At 40.7% G+C, this 27,594-nt stretch overlaps 1 protein-coding gene across 1 annotated transcript in view; it reads left to right on the forward strand.

Moving 5' to 3' along the window:
• Nucleotides 1-27,169, forward strand: part of NOX4 (NADPH oxidase 4) — a gene marked incomplete at both ends in the record, with an annotated part of 112,869 nt that extends 85,700 nt beyond the window's left edge. The window contains 5 exons of the mRNA XM_080613448.1: nucleotides 15,533-15,652; nucleotides 19,021-19,129; nucleotides 19,693-19,761; nucleotides 21,800-21,900; nucleotides 27,049-27,169. Coding sequence (XP_080469574.1) covers nucleotides 15,533-15,652; nucleotides 19,021-19,129; nucleotides 19,693-19,761; nucleotides 21,800-21,900; nucleotides 27,049-27,169 — 520 coding nt within the window. The remainder of the gene's footprint in view (nucleotides 1-15,532; nucleotides 15,653-19,020; nucleotides 19,130-19,692; nucleotides 19,762-21,799; nucleotides 21,901-27,048) is intronic.
• Between the last annotated feature and the right edge of the window lie 425 nt (nucleotides 27,170-27,594).

Here is a 27,594-nt window from a genome sequence, read left to right on the forward strand (position 1 = left end):
CATCTTTCATTCACTCCCATACACCTCCATGCACATTTTTGGCCCCATGCTTTCAGTGGGGGACGCTGGAGGCTGTTTTCTTTCATAGAGCCTGTTAAAGGAGACAGCATCTTCTGTTGGTGTTCTGTTAGTCTTACTGCAAAGGGAGAAAAGAACTATTTTGACTATAATAAAAGGGAAATTGGCCAATATTATGCCCCTAAATATATGAAAGAAACTGGAGGGAAAAAGGATTTGCCTACCATGTTATCCTTTATATTTCATATAAGACATAAACAAACCCTGTATTTCCTGGTCTCTAAGGAGGGCAGAAATTGAGCAACACTCATTGCTGTTCTGGCCCTTTCCTAGCAGGGTTTGAAGAAGCAAGTAAACTGTTCTTTAATCATCTCAGCAGTACCACAAGTCACTCTTCATGTTCTTTAATACTGCTGCTGACAGTGTACACTGCTGCTTCCACTGTGGTAGCAAAGCAAGTGTATGCTCTGTGTAAGAGCATGAGCTTTGAAGATGAAAGAGACAGTTATGATATTCTAGTTTTGCAAAAAATGAGCAAGGGTGACTTGTTCTTATCAAGACATGAGCCTAGATTTCAGTTTTAGCAACTGGAGTCTTCACTTCTGAGTGCCAGGCTCTTTAGTATATGTGAGGGAGAAGCTTCACGTTTCTTTTTTTGTGCAACATGTTGGATTTTAAGCTGGTTTTGATAAATAGGGGCAGCAAGAGGCCCACAGTGATCTAATAGCTGTCTACTATATCTTCTGAGAAATAGGTAGGAGATCTGGGCTGTGAGATGCCAACTGAACCACTCAGAATTGAGCATCCATCCCCAAGTAAACATGTATGTCAACCCCATGTCATGGAGGAACATGTCTCAGCATCTGGTCTAGAGCTTTACTCTGAAGCCTTAAAAACTGGCAGCAGTAGAAAATCCATCTCATCCTATAGTATGTTATTCCAGATGTTAATGATCCTCAGTCACAGAGGACAGAAGTTGGTGCTGGGTGGTTGTGCCCTGTAGGCCAAGCCTAGCCCCAAGGAAAGTTCTTCTACAACCATGTCAAGTGGTTTGTAAGAATCACAAGTACTTTTTGAACATCCAGACAGCTAGCAGCTGGAAAACATTGTTAGCAGCTGCAGAATAGCAACAGCCCATGGTATTAGCTGCCAAATCCTTTCTGTGTGTTGCCTAATCAGCTAGCTGAGGCTGTTCATGAGCTGAATTGGAGACTAAAGTCGATAAGCCCTAACACAAAAGCTGTTAAGATGTTAGAAGATGTTAGAAGATACGTACTGAGTTGTTGGATGGTGAAGATAAATTGGGTGATATTCAGAGTTCCTGGTGGTTGCTTTTTAATAGAAGAATTTTTTGGGCTACAGATTAGTCAGAAAATTACCAGTCTAAGAATCTGCACCTATAGTGAGGCATTACATGTGTTGAGTAGCTAGCAATGCTTTTCTTTGCTATCATGAATGCAGTGACAATTTTCTTTGCCCAAAGCAATGAGAGAAGCTGCGCTACAGGCACCAGCCAGAAAGAAAAGACACTAAAATAATTTGCTTTAGAGCTTAATAGCTTTCATGTAACACTTTGCTTTATGACTTAATTATCTGTTGCTGTCAAGGTATCTTTGTAGTACAAGATTTAAATTAAGTTTGTGTATGGTTGGAACTCATTTAGAACCAAATTCTGCAATGAACTTTCCTCATTCCTCTGGGAGCTTGTGTAAGGCAAAATAGCTGCAGACTCCAAAAAACCACATGGAAGCAGGGTCAGTCTTCCTACCCTAAATCCACTTGACCAGTACAGTAACCTAATGCTACAACCTATACAGTTGGCAGTATGTTCTCTGTATTCTGTCTGGTTTCAAACAGTACTCAAAAGTGTCTGACGAAAGCCTGATCACTTCTAAGGAATGAGAACTTGCTTTCCTCTGTGTGGTGCATTGTGATGTTACCTAAAGAAATTACATCTTTGTATTTCCCTTCCCTGTATACCATGTCTTTAAGGCTTAAAATAGCTTTTTTGCTAGATTGTTGTTGGTGATCTCTAATGCTGCAATGTTTAAGATATAATTACTTCCTTTTTTAGACAAATCACCAACACATTGAATTTCTTTATTATATTGATTTCCTTCTTCTAAACAAATACTGAAGGTCTTAAAATAGATTAAATTATCCTTTTCGCATGGATAGCTGAAGCAGGCGTTTATTTCCAGTGTTTTCTCCAAAACCAAGGTATTTGCATCTCCTCTCAAAAGACTTTGAAAGCTATTTGTAGCCATACTTTTTATTTCTGCCATACTTTTTATGTTGTTAGGGAAAATTGAGCAATGGAAGTGGTCAGTGACAATTTATCCATCACATGGTGCTATTGTTACCAGAGCAAGGGCAAAGCAGAACTGGTTGCAGAACTGGGCCACACATTTTGTTATGCTTAATCCCCAGATATGTTTTCCATACGGATGAGGCAAATCATGTAGATGTAGTGTTATCTTGTGAAGGAGTCATAGATGTGATGTTCTGTGAAGATGAAACTCTGTGATCTTTATAATATACAAGAGTATCTCCTGCCACTGCAGTTTTCAAGGGAAGCAGTTCTAGGGTTCCAGATGATCACTCCATCACTTTGAAGTGTGTTGGAGAGATCCCACTCACTTTGTTGAAATCTAGGAAACTGGCACTTCGTTCAAGCTGGTGTAAGATAAAATCTGGTAGAGTTATGAAACGAACTCAGGCTTTCCATAATTTTTTAGTGTAAAAGAAAGACTAGAAAGTACCAAAATCCATGAGTTAGGGTGGTACAGTAGGCAATTCAGTGGTTGTGTCAGTGGTTTTGAGTGAGAAGGGGAAGAGCTGCTGTTGTGACGGATGACAGCTGATCTAAGGAGCGTAAAAGTCACGGGTTACATGTTTTGGCTGTGTCCAAGTGAAATGCTATGCTGCTTTCCATCCAGAAATAGCAAGGTCTGTGTGAAGGACAGTCATTACCTGCCAGCCTCTCTGTCAGCACTGTTTTGTTTCAATGAGGTGGCATGAAGTTTTGCTTCATGTGTCAGCCCTAACATATGTCAGACTTGCTGGTGAACTGAAGAAGAAAAGACTCTTTGAGAAAAGTTTGGTTTCTGAACAGCTTGGAAGGCAGCAGGGATGCTGAATTGGGTGGTCTGAGCAGGAGGGTGAAGGGAAGGGGGCAAGGACAACGGGAAGGGGGCAAGGAGAGCAGGAAGGAAGAAAAGATAGATGTAGCTTTCTGTTTTGTGCACAGTCCACACATTACATGGAGAAAGATACCTTAATTCAAATGAACAGGTTTACCTGTAGGATCAGCAGAGCAGTATATAAGGAGCTTGTTCAGCTGCACAGGGCTCTGATTGTAGGAAGAACCCAAGGGCTCTTCTGTGGCAGGCAAGCGATACTTGTATTGATGAACAACTTGAGCTCCGTCTTGTGTAGGAAAAGGGGGGGTTAGGAATTTCTTGCTAATTTGTTTGCAGACTGTTGTGTCCCCAGGAGAAAACAGGCTGTGAGTTTGGAGTCTCCAAGGCTTCTGTCACCCATGGTGCCGCTAGCATGCACTTGAGCATCTAATTCCTAGCTCTAAGTGCAGCAGAAGGGCTGTGTCCTGGGGCTCAGCCGCTGCTTCCCTCTTTTAGAGTCAGCACAGGCAGCACTTCTGAGATAAGGAACTTTTCTAGCTCTCACTGTGCAATCTGCAGCAGCTCTTTGGGTTTTTTTATATGCATTTTGCCTTCACATTATTAGATGGCAGTTAATGGCTGTGTAGTGGTTGATGGTTAACTTCTTGTTTTCTTGGTGCAAATTTGCACTACAATTAAGGAATCCACTGTAAGGGATTGCAAACAGCAGTTACTGAAATTTCAGCAGGCTCTCTCAAGTCATTTGATAGCAAAATAGAGCAAGTTGGCTGCAAGCAACAATAAAGAGCATCACTGGAGCTTAAGAAATCCATTTATCTCTGCATTGGCTATGCCATCTGTACATGGTCAGATGAACTCCCCTCACTGAATTAGCTTTGTTGGCAGTTGTTTGGCCCTTCACTCAGATTCTGGCACCAGTCAATAGCATCTGCACCTTGTGGAAATGTTTTGGCAATTAAAAGCCAATTAAGTTTGGCTTGTTCCCCTGTTCCATCCTTCTTATGACATCCAAGGAGAAGCCTCATGACTGAAATATTTAGCATCTATGAAGAAAACAAAAAGGGTGTCTTGATTTTTATCAGTCTGGGATCTGCTCTTCTCTGCACTGAAGGCCCCTTGAAGAATGCAAGTTTAAGGGATATTGCACCATAAAACTTGTTCACAGGGAAAAAAACCAAAACAACAAAAGTGCTTCAAATCGTGTATGGTTTTATTATCATTGGGTCACTGGTGATAAATAAAACCCCTGTGCCCTCAAGTGTTTTGGCACTGTTGAGTAAAGTTAACCAAACTAATGAAATAAGATTAAAAAGGAAGTAACAGGGCTGGTGCCTTTGTCCACAACCATCTTTACCCTTTCTTTCGTTTGTCTTGGCAAACCTTGATGAGGTTTATGACCACCATTATAGATGGATCTATGAGCCTCACAAACTGTTAATGAGGTCATTGCTGCAATGCTCTTCTCTGAGAAATACAACTATTCCTGTCTAACAGGTAGGTGCTGTCATACCATGTCAAACTCACTTGCCCAAATTCTCCTAAGGAAGGTGTGGCAGAGAGCAGGCTGGATCCTAGCACAGCAACCAAGCTGCCTCTTTGTAAAGTTTTTACCCCAAGGGGGAAAGTATCTTTTGATTAGGGACCTTTGGGCACTTCCACATAGGTGTAGCTGTATTAGAAACGTGGTCGTGATTTAGCAAATGGTTGATGTTTGCAACCATTAGGAAAAAATACAAATGCAGTTTTCAGAATCTCAGAAAGGAGCAGCCAGGAAGCATTTACTTGTAAGCCCAGTTTTTACCTTATAATTTGTTTAAATTAAATTGTTAAGGGAACCCTTAAACAGAAAGTAAATGGTATGTGGAACACCAATATCATAGATTTTCCACGTCATTTGCTTTCCATAGAATACATACCATAGAATCATAGAATGGTTTGTATTGGAATAGACCTTAAAGCTCATCCAGTGCCAGTCCACTAGAGCAGGTTGCTCCAAGCCCCTGGCCTTGAACACTGCCAGGGTTGGGGCAGCCACAGCTTCTCTGGGCAACCTGTGCCAGCGCCTTAGCACCCCTATCATCCACCCAGTTGATGGATACAGAATAAGCTCTTCAGAAACAAGGTTTGGTAGATACACAGAACCTAGAGCACTGGAATTTCATCCATTGTGTAGTGCCCATGTCCTGCTGTATTTACTTGCAAATATAGGAGCTACAGCAGGATAAATAGTAAAAGGTAGACTTGGCATATATATATATGTATATATATCCACTTGTACAGGGGATATCTGCTTAATAATATACCTTTGAGTACAGCAGAGCTAATTCCTGATATCCTGTAATTCAAAGCCATTTTTGCCATTTATTTTGTCCTAGAATCAGGTGTTAGGGGTTTGTTGGGTTTTATTGATTGTTTGTTGTATGGGTTTTTTTCAGTAGAGAATTTAGCAATGTATTGCCTAAATAAGAGTATAGCACAGTGTATTAAAAAGAAAGAAAGTTAAAAGTCATTGCTGCCATGTGGCAAGCAACAACTAGTTCTTAAGCAGACATTTTTAGAAGGGGTGAGGTGTCAGATATGCAGCAGTTCATGTCGGGACTTGGTTCTTTTCAGTATTTCAAACAATGAATGACAAGGAGGGAGATATAAACACCAAGTTAATTAAATCCTTGTATGATATTGCACCAGGGAGGATAGTGTATTTCAGAGCAGATGCATTGAAATTTCTGAATGATCTGGCAAATTTCAGGAGGTGGGTGGAAGAAAAGGAAGATGAGTTGGAATAGGCAGAAATGTCAGACAGTTCACCAAGAGAGAAATTGTCATCACTGAAGAAGAAAGAGTGACATGGGGTGAGGGAAATGATAGGATCACATATAGCACTTTATAACAGCCTTTTGTGTCAGTGTCAGAGTATTCAACCTATTAAATTAAGCAGTGGAGGAGAGGAGGTCTGAGGAAGTGTTGCTACCTGGTTTCACCAGAAGGAAGAGCATAGCCAAGGATGTAAATGACATTCTGGAAATGAGAGTGGATCAGCATGAGAGAGATGGATTTAAAAGACTGGACTTCTCTTCCCCTCTGGCAAATCAAACCTGGCATTTGAGATCAGACCTCACAGTCCTGTGATCTGCATTTCACAATGATAATGCACATGATGAGGATCAGCTTGACCAGCATGGAGCTGCAGGACACTGATTTTATACAAGAAGTCTCCCAAGTCAAGATTTGCTGTGTCTCCCTGGAATGACAAGACCTGTCACACACAGTGGGGTTTCTCTGTGAATACACGGAGCAACTTCAGGGAACCTGAACAATAGGAGCTGATATTGGACCTACAGGAAAAGCTCCTTCACCTTAGACACTATCTCTGTGCCAGATGTATTCTATGAATACTTATGAAAAGTAAGGGTGCGAAGAGTTATGAGGGAATTATACATCTGGAGTACTTAAACACCAGTCCCCTCTCTCTGTCTCTGAACATGTCACTTGATCATCTGTCTTGTTCGGTGTCACCTGTTCTCTCTCAGCATTTCAAAACTCATAGAAATGCTAAAAATAAGACTGTTATCATGGATACTCTTGCAGCACATAGAAAGGGAAGAGTTTGAAGGAATTAAAAAATGCAAGGGATGAAAAAGACTTTGTTTTGAATAAGAGGGCTGTACAGAGGCATCTTTGTATGCCTAGAAATGTAATAATAATGACACTACCACCTACGAATAGTAAGGCCATTATACAGAGCCTCGGCAGGACTGAAGTTGGAACACTGCAAACAATAATGGGCTGTTCACTCTTGAAACTTGAAATAAGAATTTGGAGCATATTCAGAGAAAAACAATGAAGAAGTCAAGATGGTCAGGGCTGCATTAAGCACATCCATGATGTAAGGCACTATATTCTCTGGTAGCTTGATATGCTTCTGCCTGTGCAGACTCATCTATAGGCTTATGTTGACTTCAGAAATTCCTTCTCCAACTTGGGTGATCTCATCCTTAATCTGCTTTTTTACTGCTACTGTGTAGAGTTCAGTCTAGCATTCAGCACGTATTCTTTCTTTCCATTTTGTCCTTGCAGTTTTCTGTATCGTTTTCCAGATAAGGGGCTATCTGCCTAGCAGATCAGCTTGTCTGACCATCACTGAACATCTGGAAGCCATCTGAAGTTACCTTATCATTATCTTGCAGACCTCACTCCTCAAGTGTCAAAGCAATATTTAGAGAATTTCTTTCTAGGCTTCCTGGCAGCTTAGTTCAAGCAAAGATATTTTATAGACCCCCAAACCAGTAATTACTTGCTTCATGAAGCTGCCCTGAAAGTAACCTACTACTATAGGCACATTCACTGGCCGGTATAGGATATGAGGCTTATTGAGAACATGTTTCCTTAAAGGAACAATGTAGCTGTGAGGGACATTTCCTTACGCAGAGAATTTTCCGGAGAAAGATGGATTTTGATTGGACTAAGTCACTTTGCTTACCTAATGTGCACCCTAAGGTGGAAAAGAGTCAGCAGTGAGACACAGCAATTTTTTTTCAAGAGTTTATTACGTTTTAGGTAGCATATTTGTGCTTAGGTTTACTACATATGTAAGATCCTATTTAATTCAGGATTAACTACTTCATTTCAACTGCAGAATTTGTGGTGAGATTTTCCCTTCTTTGTTTTTTCTTCTTTTTCACTTCGAGTTCTTCATCTGCACTTAAATCCAGTCCAGAGAACTTGAGCGGACTGCCCTTGGAGGAGATAGTGACATACCTAGCTTTGTTTTCAGATCAATCTGCTGCCAGCTATGTCTTTCAGCACTCTACTCAGCTGATTCTCTCCTCCCCTTTTGTTTCTGCGGATACTTAGCTAGGGTTTTAATTTCTGCACTTGTCATCCTTGGGATTTGTCAGCAGATGCCAGCTTTCCTTTCCCCATCCCTAATGTGTATTGGAGCATTACTGGTAAAGCATGCTGTCAATATGGATGTCTAGTTAGAGTGGTCTTTGTTTTCCCCCAGCCTACTCTATCAAAAAAAGTATTTGAGCTTTGGCATATTATGCCCCCATTATGTTTGGAAGTGCAAACCAGCTTCCAGAGTGGGGGACTGCTACATCTCATATGTGTACTAACTATTGGGCTTTCCTGAGTCCTAAACTCCCATGTAGACTTTTTTACTTGAAAATACCCAAACTCTGGCCAAGGGAACTGCATTAGAGCTCCAGTGATGGTTAATTTATAATTTTGTGTGAGAAACTTGAATCAGCACCTGAAATTTGCAATCCAGTTGCATCAGTATGCTTCTATATGCTTCAGTTGCTTCAGGTATCCCATAGTTCGCTGAGATACTGATGCTGCCAGTACTTCCACTGGCCTGAGGACATGGGATATCCTGACTTAGTGAGTATAATATACCTGGTAAAGAAGAGGGCTAAGTGCTAATATCAGCAGTGCTTGTGAGAAAGACCCATACTGTCTGTTATATGGCAACTCTTGAGGTGAACACCAAAGGAAGCAGTATAGGCAAGAAAAAGCTTCTTGCAAATACTGAAGGAGACCAAAGCTCAGATATGGAAGTGGATTGCTCAAAAGCAGAAATACTGTTTGTAGTGAGATGGGCAGATTACTGTGCAATGAGTTGTGGAGAGACATGGCCAACACATTCAATTGTGTTGCTGGTCTGCAGCATCTTAGTGCTTATCACTCAATATTGTAACAGGATGAATTTTCGAAAGGTGGGTTACAATAGGTGCTGCAGTCATTACAAATACTCTTCTTTTTGGTTTGCTTTATTAGCTGAGGCAAAATTAGTAAGAGACAAGTTTTCAGAGAGGCAAGGCACTGCACAAAATAGATGCTGTAGTTGGTAAGGAAGTGGAAAAATTGATTTCCTTTTATAATATAAAATTAAACTGTGTGATCTTTAATCAAAGGATCACATTTTGGAAACATTTTATATAAATGGAAAGAAAAAAGCTGCCATGGAGAAGAATTAATGCGACATTAATTAAGAATATTGACCGAAGAATTTGGTACAGAAAGTACATGTACTTTCAGAGTACAAAGTTGTCTAAATGCATAATTATACTTGATTGTAGTTCTCAGTGGTTTTACAGACCTTTTTAGTGAAGTGAGTGGTCTAAACTATTGCTTCTCTCCTGTTATAAGTATATAAGTATATATATATATATATAAGTATATGAGTAATAAGAAATTTATTAAATTCTGAGAGAAATTAGCTTGGTCTGAGGGTTCAAAGGAAAAAATGTGAAAAATCAATCAGAAATGAAACTCAAGCATTTAAAAAAAGGTGGGCTCTCTTATGAAATCTGAATTAGAATCATAACCCTTTGCATTCTTGCGCAAAATAGTATATAAAGCTAATTGGACCCAATGGGTTTTGCAGGTTTTGTCATCTAAGGGGCTGCCATTTTCTTAAATGAAAACATCATCCTTCACAATGTCAGGAGGACACATGGGAATCTCTGATCTCACCCTGCTATCTGTCCCATTTTGTTACATTTTAAAACTTGAAAGCCATTTTAGTTTCAGAAATCCATACGAACCAAGGCAGATTTGCTTTATTCAGTGCTGGTTCTTCATCTGCAAAAGGCTGTTGGTATTGAAGCACTGTCAATAATCACAAGAGCTCTGGAAAAATAGTGTCACACCGTACACTTATTAATTGAGGCTTAAATAATGACATGAAGTGTCATATGTTGACTTCAAAAGATGAACCAAGTGTCTTGAGTTTTGCAGTGGAAAATACTTTAACCACTTTGATAGTACCAGGCACAGCTTCTTTAAGAAGAAAGTGTGTAATTTGTTGTAGCTAGGTTTTTACTAAAAGCTGTGAATTGAGCCTGGGGCTCCAAAGTGGCCTAGAACACTTATGTAGTCAGTTTTGCTTTCTGCAAGCCTACCATATGAAAGATTGCCCCGACACAAGTTTCAGAATTGGTTTCCAGTAACTCTTCACTTACATTTATTATCCTAGAGCCCTGAAGGAACAGTCATGCATCAGGAAGCCATCCTGATACAGAGAGTTTCACAGCAGAGACTACCCTGGCCAAACCAACTTAAACTAGAAGAATAGGAGACAATATGGATGGATACAATCAGACAGCAAAATTTGGGCAGTACTGGGCCAGAATATGACTGAGCAGCAGCAAGCACATCAGCAGCTTAACTACTGTCAACTTGTGGTTTATCGTGGGTTTTTTAGGTATTAGAGGAAAGAGAAGTCTTAAGAAGGAATTTGAAGGGAGATAATGAAATAGCTCTGCAGATGTTCACAGAGATTTCCTCGCAAGCTTGAAGGGCAGTGTGGGAGGAACATGAAGGCACTTGTTTGAATATTTATCATGTGCAGGTGGAGGCTGGTATCGTGGGTTATCAGAGGGAGGTGATAACATCTCTCTAGTGCATTAAGAGTTGCAGCAGCATAAGAACATAAGGGGATCGTTTCAGCCATCAGATACTTGGTTCCTTGGAGTTCTCAGGCCATATTCTTCATGGCAATACTGAACTTTGGTTTCAGTAGCATAAGTTAAAGAGAAGAATGAGCATGGGAGGGGGTTTATTTAGTTGATTTTACTGTGATTTCAGAGAACTTTATCCAAAACCTATTGAAATCAATGACATGGGCTTTTTGTGAGGATTAAGGGAGAGATTCAGCTCCAGCTGTAGGTGTCTGTGTGAGCTAATTATCAAAGCTCCAGTTGTCTCAGTGAGTATCTAGGTCTGGAGTCAGGTACCTCTGGCTAGGTGTCTAGTGCCATTTCAAGTTCTGCTTGGCCTTCAGCTGCTGTTCCAGAGGAATGCTGATTTCTAAGGTCCTGTTGGATTGAGGCAGTACAGCCAGTAGGTATAGAGAGCAATTTATCACATCCTGAAGCTCTCTCTAGGCTCCATTAACTGTATTGATTGCATCTCTTTTGGCTGTATCCAGGATTAGTCTTGCTCATACAAAGATCACCCACACCTGGGTCTTAGTAACAAACTGGATACTGCTCCAAGGATATAAAATATCATATTGCTGGGTGAAATCCTTACTCTGTTGACATGGGTAAGATTTAACTTCCATCAGAGTAGGACTTCGCTTCCTGTGCTCTGTGCAGTACTTTGTACCCAAGCACTTTGCTCAGCTTGCAAATGCTGATACTTTAATTAAAATTTCCTACAAGCTCTTGAGTTAACTCCCCTATCCATCTGTTATTCCACTAATATCCCAGATAATGTCTCACAGTAGCTCCCAGAGAGCCTGAGGAGAAAAAGTAACATCAGCATTTACGGTTGGGTAGTGAAGTACAATATAAGCATTAAACTTTTCTAAGGGCACCTACAAGTAAAGTATAGCATTGAGGCCCATGTCCAGCAGAGGTGTGAGCAAGTGGCTCCACACATCACTATGCAGTTCCTTATGGAAAATAGTGACTTAAACAGGGGAAGTTCAGGTTAGATATAAGGAAGAAGTTCTTTACTGTGAGGGTGGTGAGGCACTGGAATGGATTGCCCAGAAAAGTGGTAAATGCTCCATCCCTGTCAGTGTTTAAGGCCAGCGTGGACACAGCCTTGGGCAACATGGTTTAGTGTGAAGCATCCCTGCCCATGGCAGGGGGTTGGAACTGGATGATCTCAAGGTCCTTTCCAACCCTAACCATTCTGTGGTTCTATGATTCTATAACTTGAGTCTCAAAAGCGGTACAGCTGCCTGTGTTCCTGAGACAGTGTCCCTTGGTTTAGGGACAGCTCCATGTTAGTGCAGTTTCATTTCCTGGTGTAGGAACAAGTTGTCTTGGTGCTTGCTGGGGTATTTCTGTACCCCAGCATCTAGAATATGAATGTGATTTAAATAGAAAATATGTTCACCAACTATGTGTAAGATGCTTTTTAAGAATATGTTCTGCTTATTATTTTTTTTTTGTCTGTGTGATATATTCTGTTTTGAGGAGCTTTTTTCCTGTTTGTGAGCTAAGAAGTTGTGCCAGAATAACTGAGAGCACTCCTAAGACTGGAAATGAATATATGTGGAAGAACAGCTCGTTACTTGAATAAGTTTGCCTGAAGGGGGAATTTGTAAACTTTTAGTAAAATTCCCTTCCTTCATGTTAATTAAATTAAAGCTGGGGAATAGGAGAGCATAGAATGGTAGTGTGGTATTTCTGGGGCACAACTCAAGACACAAAAAGTCATCTTTTAACCCCCTTGGGTTGTCTGTCTTTTTATTGAACGCTGTGAGATTTCATGTGCAGAGATGAACTGGGTTCATGCAAAACTTTTCAGTACCACCAAAAGAAAGTAGGAGCATGTTGACAGGAGGCAAAAGTTGTGCAATCTCTGCTAAAGTCCATGACTCAATCTCTGCTCTGTTCATCACTGCGCTGTTTGATACAGATCAGAAGGTTCCTTTCTTCCACTGACTTGAGTAAAAGAAGGATCAATTCCTAAGTGAGTACTTCCATTAAGGCATCAGAGCCACATTTCTTTTAGTTATAAATTATCCCCATAGTAAAATGGGGTTAAATAGTGCGTGTTTATGACATCCAACAGAATCTTCCAGGGAGATCATATCCTTGCAATGACTCTTTTTGGGCAGTCTTGTTGAGTGGGTTAATGCAGTAGCAATATTCCTCCAGCTTTTTCCCTATTTCTCTTTCTCACACTTGGAAGTGGTGAATTCTGGCTGTTCTGTGCTGGACCACATGCAGACACAGCAGGAGGCTCTTGGCTTCTCTCACTGCATTTGCTGTCCAAACAACTGTTCCTCACTCCCTCAGAGGAAGACACAGTGGGCAGATAGATAGAAATATTTTGCAGGCCAGATGGGGCTAATGGGCCACAAACTGGAGCAATCTGACAAAAACACATATTTAATTGAAGGTTGTTTCTTGCATTGCTGACATAGAATTACGCACCATGCTTGACTGGTTTGTGGTGACCAGATGTAGTTTTGCATGTTTCAGGTCTGATTCTGTCAGGGGTAGTCAGTGGCACTCAGATTTTCCAGGAATGCTTAGTCCTTTCTGAGATAAACATAATACATACTTCAGATAGTCCTCAAGTAGGCTTAAGTGTAGTCCTGTGGCACCCCAACAGTATATGACTATTGTCACATCCACTGTAGTAATTTCTGGAAAACTATGCTTTGCTAGTTCATTTTATGTTATTTGCTTATGGTTTTCCCCCAAAATGTTGGCTTTAAGTTTATATATCCAAATGAAAGTTAGTGCTGCTTGTGCAAAATGCAAGGAATTTCCTTCAGGTTTGTTCTTATGCCCTTTATACCTGTAGGAGTGATTCTCCAGATTTCATCACTTAGGCAGGATCTGATAAGGGTAACACATGGATAAGAGGTATACCAGGAATGACACTTGACTTCACTCGCTGATCTTCATTATCCTGTTACCCTTAGCTGGTTTTCTTTTTACACTACACTGATATCCCAGAATTAGATCTGTGGGGATATGCATCGGAGACCCATAACATTTGTGGACTTCCCTCAAAATGTCCCCTGGACCAGATTAATTTCAGAGTAATAATCTGCTTCTCTACATTCCCCCTGTTGCTTATTTAAATAAGAGATACTGCTTTACCTCCTCAGTTAAATGACAATGCAACATGCAGAAGATCTCTTAAACCAGCGACTTCAGCAGTGGCATCATTTCATTACTGGAAAATAGACTCATGTTAAGCAAATAGGGTATAAAGTGTCATGTAACAGGAAACATTTAATGAGAAGATACTTAACATTCTGTTTATATTGTACGCACATGTCCAGTTAAGTTTTTCTTGGCCCCATTGTGGAAAAGAACTTATCTCTCCTAAGTAAGGAGTGAATTTGTTTTTCAATTATTCTCGTCATGCTGGAAGTAACATACTTGATGTTGAAAAGCTTTGAGAATATCCAAGAACATTGTAGTAACTTCAGAATAGAGACAGAAATAATAAGCATACTTGGGCTGGGGTTTGCTTAGTTATAAATATCAAGGATGAATTTTGGTTACCTAAAAACATCTACTGCCGCTCTTCCAGTAGTTTCTGTTGATGGCTGTGGCTAGCCCAGTGTCTTCTCCCTTTCTCTCCAAGTAGGACATCAAAAGCCACAAAAGGAGCTTGTAAGACAGGGCATAGTAAAAAATCAGACTTTTTGCCTCCATATTCATCAAAAAGTAGGTACTTGTAAGATACTGTAGAAGGAGGCTAAGATATGCAGCATCAGGAGGTCATCAATAGCAGAGGTCTGGAAGAAATTTCCTAGAAAGAACCATATTGGCCAAAGACATCCAGACAAGATGTCTTGACTAGTAAGATGCCAAGGGTCAGACCACAAAACTAAACGAAATGAGATCAGGCTGGGATCTTGAGTTATGGCTAAAATCCAGCCCTCTAAAACAAAGAATCAGTGAGGGGTGGAAAACTTTGTCTGGGAAAGAGACATCTCTGCCTCTAATTCTCTGACTGATGTGATAAAGGAGAAGCTTATGCCCTTTCATTAGATGTAGTTGTGTAATAGTACCAGTGTATGTGTGTGTAAAACTAATACATGTTGGAGCTTTCTTGTGGTCTCAGGCCAGAGGCTGATCTCAATCAGCCTAGCTGTGAGAAAATACCTAGTCACTGAGCTGCTGGTCCCAACACACTTTGCTGTATTCACCAGTTACCTAAATTGTGGTGATCCAGTGAGCCACTTGTACACAGAATGGACCTTGACTAAATGTACTGTTCTAGAAATGGGTTGGATGTGGGACTCAGCCTCCTAAATGATCTTTAAAAAAAGGTGGACAAAACTGTTATAATAATGAGAGGCATTAGTCAAAAGTACTGAACATGAAGTGAGGGAGTAGATGTTAATTTGTTCCTCTTGCACACTGCAGGATAGATATGTGTCACCTCTTATGTATTCCCTGGATGCCTTTAAAAAGCATTATGAGAAGCCAGGAGAAATAGACTTTTTTAACCCCTTGTCCATCTCTGCTGCTTCTGATGTTCAAGAGATGAACCTCTTAGGCAGGAGTAGCCAAACTCTTTTCTTCCTCCATATGTGCCACCAAGTTGCTATTGTTTCCAGTGCAGCACTTTCTTTATCCTTTAACACCAGATACAAAGGGCAGTGGTAATTTCGTCACCTCCACTTGTTTGATTAAAAAATTAGCTTTTCTAATAATGGAATGTGCCACAAGATTTTATATAATAGTTTTTCATACCACCTGTGCGTTGGTTTGTCTCCACATAAAGCTTTCCAGGAAAAAGACATTCACATTCTGCATCCCAAGACTAATAAAAAATTGAAACAAATGCTCTGTAGGATTTTAATTCCAGCCCAATTTCCTTCCCTCTCTCTTATTTTAGCAGCATTCTAAAACTGTTTTTTGTTTTTTCTGCAGACTGTATGTGGATGGGCCTTTTGGAAGCCCCTTTGAGGAATCTCTGAACTATGAGGTCAGCCTCTGCGTGGCTGGAGGTATTGGAGTTACACCGTTTGCATCAGTGCTCAACACTCTGCTGTAAGTGAGCTTAAGCCTTTTAAAGACATTTCCCCTCAATTTAACATAGCAGTGCATGTCAGAAAGACTATCAGAATATTAAAAAACTTCCGTTAGCATAACGGAAGTGGATAAAACATAAGTGAATGATTCCTTGGAGAGAGGTAGAGGACTGGGATGTCCCTTGAAAAGCATAAATCACATCTTACAGGCTGTATGACCTAAAGGGTTGTAGCAGAGTTGTGCCAGTAATCCACCTGAACTAGGACAGTGTCACTAGCCTTCATATCCTGACACCAGCCTAGCCTGTAATGTAGTCCAGCCTTTCAGCCAGCCTTGGTCCCCTAGTCCCAGGTCGTAAGAGGCTAAGGACTACGGTAGTAAGCTTTTGAGAGTCAGGAAGTTATGACACTTTCTATTGGGATTGCATGACCAGCTCTCCTGGTCTGTGAATGTGTAAGCTTAGGTTTTAAAGGAAGCTTGGATTCAGGTAGCATTCAGATGTTTAACCCCATATAAAAGTTTGAATTTTAGATATGCCTTTTTCCTAAGCCTTTCACATTCTATTCAGACCAAACCTTTTACCTCTTGTTTCTGTCACATTGGCAACATGATTCCCACTAAATCCTAAGGTATGTGAAACAGTCTTGCTTTTGTGATTGAATTGATTTTTTTATTAATTTGGGGTTTTTTGCTCGAGCATTGGCTAAAAAATCCAGTCATAGGTAAGCACCCATGTTTCATAGGCACTGTGTAAACAGCCAGCCAAAGCAGCAAAACTTCCCTGAAGTATTGAAAGACTAGCTGGTTTTGGGAGGGTTTTACAATGCAGAGCTGAAGCACTTGTTCTAAGAAGAACATTCCAATGGCCAGCTCTATCTCACTCCAAAGTGGTTTAAGCCTAGAATTTAGATGATATACACATTCTTCTGTCCTTGATCTGGGCTAGACCTGGCAGTGCTGAGTGCTTCTGAAAATGGTCAACCCCACATGTCTCGTAGAGCTGCAGTCCCCAAAGACTATCTTGGGCTCCCTCATTTTCTTTTCCTGAGAGCGTATTGATCATCCTCTCAAAAAGAGGGTACATTTTGCTGAACACCTGGGGCCCAGGTGGATGAGATGACCATTTTCCTTGTGATGGATTATCCTTGACAAATGCCTTTAGCGAAAATGTCACAGAGCATAATGATGGGCCAGCAGCAGGTAATGGGATGTTTGCCTCTACCAATGTGTTATTAGAGGCTGTAGGAATTTGCACAGATATGGCCATAGAAGGTCAGTGTCCAAAAGCTTTTGTAAAGTCCATTTATCTGGATAAAGCCATAACTTGCCTTTGTAGCCAGTCTTCCCCTTCTGCACTGTACAATATGCAGGGGAATCATTCTGTGATTCTGGGAAAAAATAATGGTCTCAGCCTGCTTCCTTCTCAGTATTTAAACATCAACAAAGCTCTGGTTTAGGGGATGATCTGCCTGTTATCTTTGCCCTGGCTTAGAAGCAAAATTTGGCAGGAATTTTGCATTGAATATGCAAACTGCCTTATGATGCCAGCACTGCAGAGCAGCGGGACAAGTCCTGGTGTGTCAAGGGTAGGTCTGAGGGAGACATCAGCAGCCTGTCGGCACAGTCATTTGTTTCCTGCTCAGTTGGGTTCCTGTTGTATGTACACAATTTAGTTCCTGCTCCTGCCCTTCCCTACACTTCACTGTTGAGCCCTATGCCCTATTCTTAAGAAAATACAATCTTCATTAAGGAAAGCTTTCATGCAGAAGTGTCTGTAAATAATGGCTATTATTATGGGCGGTGACAACAGAAACACACAAGAAGTGTTATATACATACGGATTGTTTATAATGGTGGATTGCACATTTATTGCATAATATACCCTGCTGGAGGTAGACCCAAGTGGATGTGTCTGAGGTGCTATTTTAAATCTTGTTTCATGAAGTCTTGCAGTCCAGCTTCTTTGTCCATCTGCAATGTTTCGTCACCGACAGTGGTGTTTTGTTAGTGAATTACAGCATTTCAGTGCAAAATGCCTTGCATTTTTCTCTTCCTTTTTATTATTTTTTATGCTGAAAGGCACTTATTTTCCTTGCTACTGCTCATAGTTATCTTGTCACATCTGACCAGATTGTGACCCTTCCTAAGGGCTTGTCTTAGTATAGGCAGTCAGAAGAAGAGAGGAAATCCTGCTCTGCAGGTCAACAGTTTGCAAATAAAAAAGCTGAAATCAGGACTTGAAAGACAAGTCTTAAAGTCTCCTCAATCTTAAAGCACTCTTTTTTCTCTCTATGGGAAGCTGACATGAAAGGTGAGTTCTCAGGCTCTCCATGCTGCTGAGAATATCTCCACCCTTGCTCCTCAGGCTTACAGTGGAGATTAGATGTATGGAGAGGTAAGACAGTGGTTGGAGCCATCACTTCTGTAGATCCATTAATACTATACCCTTGCTGGATATGCTGGCAACACTAGAGTTTGAAGTAATACGCGTATCATGAAACTTTTCGACTGCGGTTGGCTCCTTCTCCTAGCGTGTGAAGTTGAAAGCCTATGGCCTTATCTTCCTGAAAATTATTTTAGGAGGAAAAGGAGGAAACCATCTGTGCACTGTTTCAGTGATCAGAACAACAGAAAGCAGCGTTGGCCAACTGCAAAGATACTTCCTGGATATTTGTGCTTTATTTGAACTCATCAATCATCAGGATTAATTTTTTCACTTGTAGTTTCTTTCCCAGTTCATTTCAATCCTACCTTTGTGCTATAGTTGTGTTTTATTTAAGTCACAAATCTGACACAAGAGTCCTGCAGTGCCAGAATCTGCCCATGGCCACAGTTTACCCCCTAGCATTTTCTGAGGACTGTAATATATCACACAGTTCCCTAACACACTGGAGCTCTGATTTAATTTGGTCTTTGTGATTTCACTACAGTATCAATTATAATCAACCAGAGCCTTTCAAATATAAAGGCAGAAATAAGTCTTGACATTAGTGCATTTGTCAATATTTTCCTCTCATGGGTTGCTTTGCAAACCTAATAAAGTATCGACATAATACACTTGAACTTAGAATGCCTACTTTGCTTTGAAATAGAAGTTTGATGATGATGCATGAATCCATATTTACTGCCTAGATCATCTGTATAGCTGACAACTTCCTAACGCAGAAACAGTATCTGTGAAGGGTATTAGCCCTGTGCTTAGAGATTTAATATTCTCAGGATCATCCTTTGGTCATTTCAGTGTCAGATGTATCGTAAGATGAAGAACAGCTTAGCAGCTAGCTTCTGATGGAAATTCTTGTTTCCAGTAATGAATATAAAGCATCTTAATTAATGTTTCCTTTTTAAATGACAATATTTAATTGCCCAAACATTTTGTTTTCAAGTGGCGGCTGGAAATGCTACAAGCTCAGAAGACTCTACTTCATTTGGGTGTGCAGGGACATTGAGTCTTTCCGCTGGTTTGCAGATCTGCTCTGTATGTTGCATGACAAGGTAATGGGGGTTGCTTGGAAGGGATACTGTCAATGAATGCTAAGTATGTCCACACCATGCAACGCTATAGAGAAAGACATCTTTGCTCAAAACAGGCAAGCTCCAGCAGTCCTTCTACTTGGGGTACCTAACTCAGACTCTATTTTTGGACCTGCACACACCAATTGAGTATCTGACACCAGGATTTCATTGCACAGCACTGCCATGTATCAGTGGTCTGGACAGTTACCTGTGAAATTTATGAGGTGGAAGAAGAAAGTACAGGTTGGGGAGTTTGAGTGGCCTTTAGCCTTTTGGCTGGTAGACAGATTGAGAAGGGAGGGGGATTTACAATTTAAGAGCAGTGTAGCTTCCTAAGATAATATTTTGTACACAGCATGATGTGCAACATTCTGGAGTTCACAAAGAGGTGCTATGGAAGTGTAACTTCTTTATTAAAAAGCTTACTTCACTGATGTGGAAACCCACATTCCTCATCACTCAGCATAGTGGGCACAAGTTACTTTACGCTTGCATTAAGAGAAGGGATATTATTTCACTAGCTGTTTCTATCATCCTCCCAGCTTTGGCAGGAGAATCGACCAGACTATATAAATATCCAGCTGTACCTCAGTCAAACAGATGGAATACAGGTATGTGGCTAAATGCTGTTTGTAAACAGAACTGGAACGTGGGGTAGCAGACAATGCAAACTGTCACTCAGAGGCAAAAGGGAATTACTGCAGATGGTAAAAACAGGAAATGAGGCCATAAACTCAAGTGACTGATTCATTACTAGGGCAAGAGAGCAAGTCCATCCCTGCAGCATTAAGAGAATCTGGTCTAGCAGCCGTAACTTGATTAGGTGTGGGAAGAAATCCATATCTTCCTTTTCTAGAAAAGAGGTCCTTCCAGGTCAGGTCACAGACCAGACAGTTGGCTGTGTTTGATGGGAAATCTACATCATTTCTGGGCTGAGAATCAAAACAGAAAGTTCTTGGAGCTTACAAGCTCAAATTTTCCTTTCAAATAAATATTTTGAGAGAAACTAGCTATTTTTAAGTGCTTGGTATTTCTTTGCCTCAAACATAGATAAAAGTTACAAATATCTTCATGTATGAGACTGGAAATTATGCTGAATAGTCAATGTATTACCAAGCCCTGAGCTGAGCTAATTCTCCAGCTCTTGGCATTTCCTGGAGCTGTTTATGCTTATGATCTTCGTTTTACATTATTTAGCGCATGAGCCTGGGCCTCGTTCTTCACCCTGCTGTGTTTGAAAGCTTTCTATTGACTGCAGCATGCTCAAAGCCAAACCTAACAATAACTACGAAACATGAAATGCATTGAGAAACCATGCCCAAAGTATTTTGATCTGCCTGGTATCAGGTGGAGGTAGCATAGCATTCACAGCTCTGGTAGGAACACTATCCAAAGTCTAAATGATGTGGTAGCTGCAGCAGTTATGAACATTGTCCCACAGATTTAATGCCTGGAGGACATATGTCAATTGAAATGGGGTGCTTGAAGATACCCAGTTCATGAGCCTAGTATGTTCAATGCAGGACTGCATTGTGATGACACAGCAATATTGTAATAATAGACAATTCAAAGCAAGTTTTCTAATATTGTGTATCAAGCAGCTACTGAATTTATTTAAGTCAACTTTGTTTTAAGTCTAAAGTCACTTTTCTTTTGTGGCTATTGAACAAAACTGGCATGAACCGTAATGCTGTTCATGATTTCTCAGGGGGGACTTAAACTCAACTCTCCATTGCCATGCAGCAGTGTGTTCACTGGTGTTAGCCCTAAGTGCTGACTGCTGCCAGAATTAGGGCAGTTTCACTTCATGCTCGCTTTGCTCGGAAGCAGCATGACTGTGTGACAACAGGGAGCCAAGACCATCCTTCATCAAATGCCTCCTGAATATAAAAGGTGAACGGAGCATGAATTAGCCAAGACACTGTTTGCATTGGTATGAGCACTGTTTCAGGTTGTTCAGCAGTGGAGTGAATACGGGGCCTAGAGAAGGTGTGAATTTTCTCTGCCTTTTTATCACATTAGGATAAAAAAACAAGGAAGGGCAGTGCCCTGCAAGGGAAGGGCATTTGACCTTATCCCCAGCCTGGTGAGTGAGCATCACTAGAGTGGGTCGGGTTCCATCCAGGGAGCAGTTTTTGGCTGCTTTCTGCTGTTACAGCAGCTCCAAAACAGCTGGCAAACTACTCTTAGGGAGAAATGTAAGATTTCCCTTGTTACTTTTTCAGACATAGTCATCTTAATAGTTACTTGTACAAAGTTAGGAAAAAAGACTTCAGGCAGAAATATGAATTTTGCATCAGCAGTGTTTCTTCCAGCTTAGCATTAAAAGCCAATGAGGGAACGAATAATAGGAGCGTGGTTATTGTTTTATGGCTTAAATAAATTGGTTTTAAAGTAATGGGGAGATTAATGAGCTGCTGCATGAGGAACAATGTATAATGAACACCAAGGAGACACATTGAGAAGGCAGTGAGCAGAGGTATTCATGCATGAAATGGTTGCAGTTTTAATCACAACTTTCTGATAGTTGTGCTCAGGTTTTACACCTCAGCGATATGGTAAGTCAGCCAATGTCAGGAATGGGAGCCCTGGGTGATAGGAGGCAATTTGCAAATCAGGCAGAATGGAATATTTTTCTGTTTCTTGCAGAAAATAATTGGTGAAAAATACCAAGCTTTAAACTCAAGGCTTTTGATTGGACGACCCCGGTGGAAGCTCCTTTTTGATGAAATAGCAAAGTGTAACAGGCGGTAAGTACCAGCCTGCTTGAAGGATGCTGCAGTTTGGTTATCTGTTTCTGTGCTTGTATGAAAGTATTTTGGGGTTTTATCTTAGACTGTAATGTTTAAGCTGTCGTTGTTGAAAGTAGCTACTATTTGGCTCTGAGAGATATCCTGTACAAACTGTAACTTGAGGTTTTTACACTCAGAACAGTTCATCTTTTCATGCAGCTAGGTTGTTCAGTGGCCCAGAAAATAATAGATTTCCTTCTCACTGCATGGAGATATGTTTTTGTCTGTGGCAATATCTTGCTTGCAATATATGTTGGTTTTATAGATAAAGTTGCAAATTTTAAAACTGTTGATTTCTTCTATAATTTTCATGATTTATAGTGCTGGTTTACAAACAAAATGCACAAGGAAGAATCTGACTGACCTATATTGTTTTTATTCAGAGGATATATTGTCTTTGGAGATTCCTGTCACTTTTTACTCTTTGTTAAGACCTGGCAGTGCCTTTTCACTGTGCTAAGCAGACATATTATGATCTGAAACAAAACAGTTGTAAACCAAAGAAGATATGCAGTTAGACTGCAGAATCTTTGTCCAGGTCCAGCTTTGGTGGTTGAGTATTTTGCCCCCAGCTAGCAGTATTCTGCCTTAAAAGATGATCTAATAGAAGGGATTGTGTGAGTCTTCCCTGATCCACTCCAGGGCAAAGTCAGTGGGATGGGAGTAACCTACCCTCAGTAGCTGTTGATAGCAATCTGAGTGCACCAGGTTGAGAGGTGCTCTCAGGCTCTCCTGCAGAACTTTCCCTCAAGAACTTCTTGTCCTCTGTTGCATTTCCAAAGTGAACACCTGCCCATTGACTCTTCTCTTCTGAAGCTGGATATGCCATGGGGACACTGAGCCCTGGCTCTTGGGAAATACTGAGTGCTAGTAGGTATCACAGTTGGCAGAATAAGCTGCTGACACTGTGTATCCTGGATTCAGGTCCTAGAGGATGTTGTGGACGGGGTGCTTTGCAGAATGCCCCAAAAGCTGCCACAGAGGGACATCCCTAGTAGGATCCTCACACTGTGAAAACAAGTATCACTTAGAGAAGGGTTTTATAGTAAAGAATGATGGGAAAGAAAGAGAAATAGGTCAGAGAAGCAAGCTGACTCTCTAGCTTAGTCCTCTGCATAGAGGACTGTTGATCTTTTATGCTCCCTTCTAATGTCTTTTTTGTTTAACTGTGTGAATGCAGTTTTAAAAGTTGAAAATGATGAGGTTTCTGCCACTTATGTGCAAGGCTGTAAGTGCACGTAATATAGATGAAGCTATTAGTGGTAGTCATAGATGGTTTTTCTTTTGTGCTTTCCGTCGCATTACTCCTAATTAGACTTCAGGTACCCTTTTCTCTGCATTTTCATATCAGGTCTTTAAAATTGTGCCACCATTTGCAAACAAAATGTCTTTCAGTACCTACATAATGTTCTGACTCTTGATTATCCTGCAGCTTGCTAAGACGTAGGCTTCCTTGCCCTTTGCTGTATCAAGGTCTTTATCTATAAATGTAGTTACATGCAACATGATAGACAGCAGTGCAACGTGTAACTCAGCTATCCAACAGAAACTTACCTGTTGTAGGTAAATATTCCCCCTATTTCTCTGAAGGAGTTGGGAATTTCATGTCTTCTCTATAGTTCAATTTCCTGGACTCCCAGTTGTTCCGAACATCTGGTTCCGGTGTTCAGGCTTTCACATGTCTTTGCAGCCATCCCCTTGGGCTTATTTGTGGGCAGCCAAGATATTTTCCACTTTATATCTTATTATTTTAGTAAAAGCTGAGCATAAATAAACATGCAGCTGGCAAACTTCTCATCGGTTTAGCCATGTCATTGGCTTGTGGTTTGTGAATTGTTGCTGTTTGGGTCCCAAGTAAGCAAAGTGCATTTGTCAGTGTCTGAGCTTTGCCAGACCTTCAGAGTGGGACATGGGACAACCCAGCATCAGGTTCCCAAGTCTTTTCTCTGGACTAAGAGGAGCAGATGCATGCCATCTACTGTTGATATTCTATATGACATTCACAGTCCCAGCAGTGGACACTGGGACAGTTTATATAATAATATAATAATTTATATAAATATATATAAATTATATAAATATATATGTTGTATAAATATATAATAATTTATATAATAAATTACTGGTCTTTGGTTTTGTGCTGTCTTTCTGGGGATGGAGCAGCAGCCTTGTTCCTGTTCAGCCTTATCCTGGTTGGCAAGCTTACACCATGCCTTGGCTGCCACGCTCTCTCAGTTTTGAATTGGTCGAATCGATGTGTGTGCTTTTTTCCAGATGGATACTGACCTAGAAAAAGGCATATATATCTGTAGGAGAGAAAGGCATGGAGTACCACGGTACATTTCTCATGCACTTTAAAGGAGAAAGCTCTCCCTAAGAATAAATGTGGGGTTTGAAACTGGGATATTTCAAGTTCTGACTCTTGCTCTCTGGGTAGAAAAGTATTTCACCTCTCCCTCACCTCCTGCTGATCGTAAAAAAGATATATGAATAAATGCTGACCTACTCATCCCATAGGAACACTGAGAAGTTATTTCCTTAGTGCTCTGAATGAGTAAACCCCTATATTAATGTTTATTACAAAGAGTGGCCTATAACATACTTTCCCTAATTGTAAACATTTTGATGTTATTTATAAAGATTTTCAGATATAAGGCTCCCTAGCTGCCTGTTTTCATCTGAGCAACAAAGTGAGTGAGCCATTGACCCAAACACAATTAAAGCCCATCAGCTCAGGGTAGTAGTGTGCTACTCCATGTAGTAGCAGCTTTTCAGCAGCTTTCAGCTACCTGTCTGCTTCTGTCACAGCCACAGGGAACCACATGAGGCACGGAGGAAGGAAGGTGAGGGAAGTGGGGGGCATAAGTGGGAGAGGATGTGGGGAGTGAACTGTGGGAGGCAAGTGGTACGCTGAGGGTTGTGGTACATGGATGCCCCATCCCTGACAGTGTTCAAGGCTGGGTTGGATGGGGCTTGAAGCAACCTGGTCTAGTGGAAGGTGTCCCTGCCTATGGCAGGAGGCTTTGAACTGAATGAGCTTTAAGGTCCCTTCTCACCTAAAGCAGTCTGTGATTCTGTGATATGTCCAGAAGAGAGATGCTGATGGTAGGTGTCCCATGAATGAAGTTGAGAGCCTCTGGCTCACCATCAGGCAGTGGCTCAGCTAGGTGGTTTCAGCTGGGTTTTAGCCACAGGTCTCTTGTGTGACCTTAGGCAAATCATTTAAGCTTTCTGAGATTCTGTTTACTAGCCAAATGATCTGTGTACCTTGGAAGGATGTTGCTGAGATGGGAACACATTAGCAGTATGTGCTGCTCAGAAATGTCTGTGCATTAGGGGCTATATATATCTAATGAAAAGGAGAGAGGCAAACTCTTTTGGTCTTATTAGTTGTCTGTACTAACCAAACTAATGAAACCCCCCCCAACAACATTGATTCTCTCAGTCAAATACACAGTAGAAGAGAGATTCTTACGGGGAGCTCATGCATCCTTTTTCTAAACTGTGCACAGATTAAAGGATGTTCAGAATCCGCAAGTGCTGAGGAATCTTATTTGAGAGCAATGAGCAGTAGTGCTCTCATTATTTCTACAAATGCAGCCACTAGCACAGCATCCCTTACATTTAAAAGGGGTATTGCCAGGACAGGAGAGTTTAATAGATATACATAAGGGTGAGAAAAGTACGAGTGATGTATATTTACCGTGGGTTGATATGGGAGATGATGTGATAGAAGGCAATGAAAGTCAGCATTGTAAGATGCCTGCACGAGAACACCATTGCAATTACCTGTGTAACTGTGATGCTGTTTGATGTTTGGGTCCTTAGTTGTTCCAAGCCAATGTTGCTGTGCACTGGTACAGTGTGCATTGCCATGCTATTAGAGCTGCTGCCTAACATCAGGCACATACACAGGACAGTCTGCATCAAAGCTTTCCTCCTGTATGTGTTAGTTCCCTTCTCTGACCAAACATGGACACAGGCAGCTTTAAACTGTTTATTTGATTAATCCTGCATGTACTAAAGTATTTTATATTAAGTAGCTACTAGATAAAATACTGAAAGAGTCCTGGAAAAAAGGACCAGAACTCGAGTCTCCAGCCTGTTAGTGAGTGCTGTAGATCACAATAACTAAAGCTGTGTTCCCTCTTGTGTGCTCTCTCTCCATCCTAGTAAATCTTTAAGATCTTTCTCTGTAGTGGCACAATTTCAGCAGGAAAATGAAGATTGTAATTCACCTTTTTTTCAAGATGTAGAGGAGACAGTGCCGCATCTTCTTTCCCTGCTCCTTCCTTTCCCTTCTCCTCGTCTTCCAAAAGAAGGGCAATGATGAATATCATTAATGGCTCAGTCCTGCTGATATGGATGTGCCCTCTTCTGATGCTGGCTACTGTTCAGAGCCCTTAGATGCTGTATGACTATGAGTCTGACTTAAAGCCTATGATTAAGGTGACCAGAGAGCAAAGAGCTGTTGTCAGTGAAATGGTATGAAAAAGTCAGGTTAACTAATGAACCTGGGCTGATAGCTGTGGATGATGAACAAGGATCATGTTCTGTGTTTGGATTTAAGACTTTCCAATCTAGCTGTTGAAGGAAAGATTGCTTGCTAATGTGAAACTGAAGCAGTAAAATTATTCTGCTGCTGCCAGGAATAATCATGGGTTAGTAGCACTCTGTTTTCATTAGTGTAAGGAATCACCACTAGTGACTAGATCTTCTGCTGGTGTAAGTCATGATTTACACTGATGAAGTTGTTACAGTGAGGCACATTTTTCAATCAACAGAAGTGATTAATCTCGCTAAAAAATAGAGTGTGAAGTAGTAATTTTTCATAACTTGGCATTTTAACTTGGTGGAGACTAATATGAAGCACCTTTTTCTAAGAGTTGTCTTAAATATATAGTAAGGCTTTTTGTGATGATACTTGGGAGAGATGCGGTGGCTTCAGCAATACTAACTGCATGGTCTAGGGAGCTGTTCTCACCTTAAAATCTATACATAGTTGGCTTAATACAGTGAAACCAGAATCCAATTCTGTTTATCATCAGAAGTTACTGTTCATTTGCAATGTCATAACTTTTTTCTGTGTTTTCTTTTTTTTTACAGGAAGACCATTGGAGTTTTCTGTTGTGGACCAAACAAAATCTCTAAGATACTTCATAAACTGAGCAACAGCAGCAACTCTTATGGGACAAGGTTTGAGTATAATAAGGAATCCTTCAGCTGAAAGCCTGTTGGACTAGCAAGACTCTCTAGAAGATAAAAGTGCAATTTTTTGTTTGTACAACTTAAATGTTCAGCTGTGGTTTAAACAGACAGAAATGTACCAAAGAATAGCACAGATTTTCTTATTTATGGTTATTTAATACTTTGGAAAATGATGGATGCAGCAGTATACCAACAAATAGTAAGTGCTTATGCTCAAACTCAAATGCGCTCACACAATCTTTGTGGCAGCCAGCGGTGATTCTTTGGAGTTGTTTCTGTTAATTAAAAACCGCAGAAGCTGGGGAGAGACGCAATTGCTTTAAAAGCTGATGGAAGAGGAATCTGTGGAATGTTTGAACTTCTTCCACTTCAGTCCTCTGAAGCTGGATCAGTAAACCAAACCCCAGGTTAATCCAAATGGCAAAACATAGTGTATTACAAAGA

Source organism: Psittacula echo (genome assembly GCF_963264785.1).
Source record: "Psittacula echo genome assembly, chromosome: 3".
In the NCBI taxonomy this organism is placed as follows: Eukaryota; Metazoa; Chordata; class Aves; order Psittaciformes; family Psittacidae; genus Psittacula; species Psittacula echo.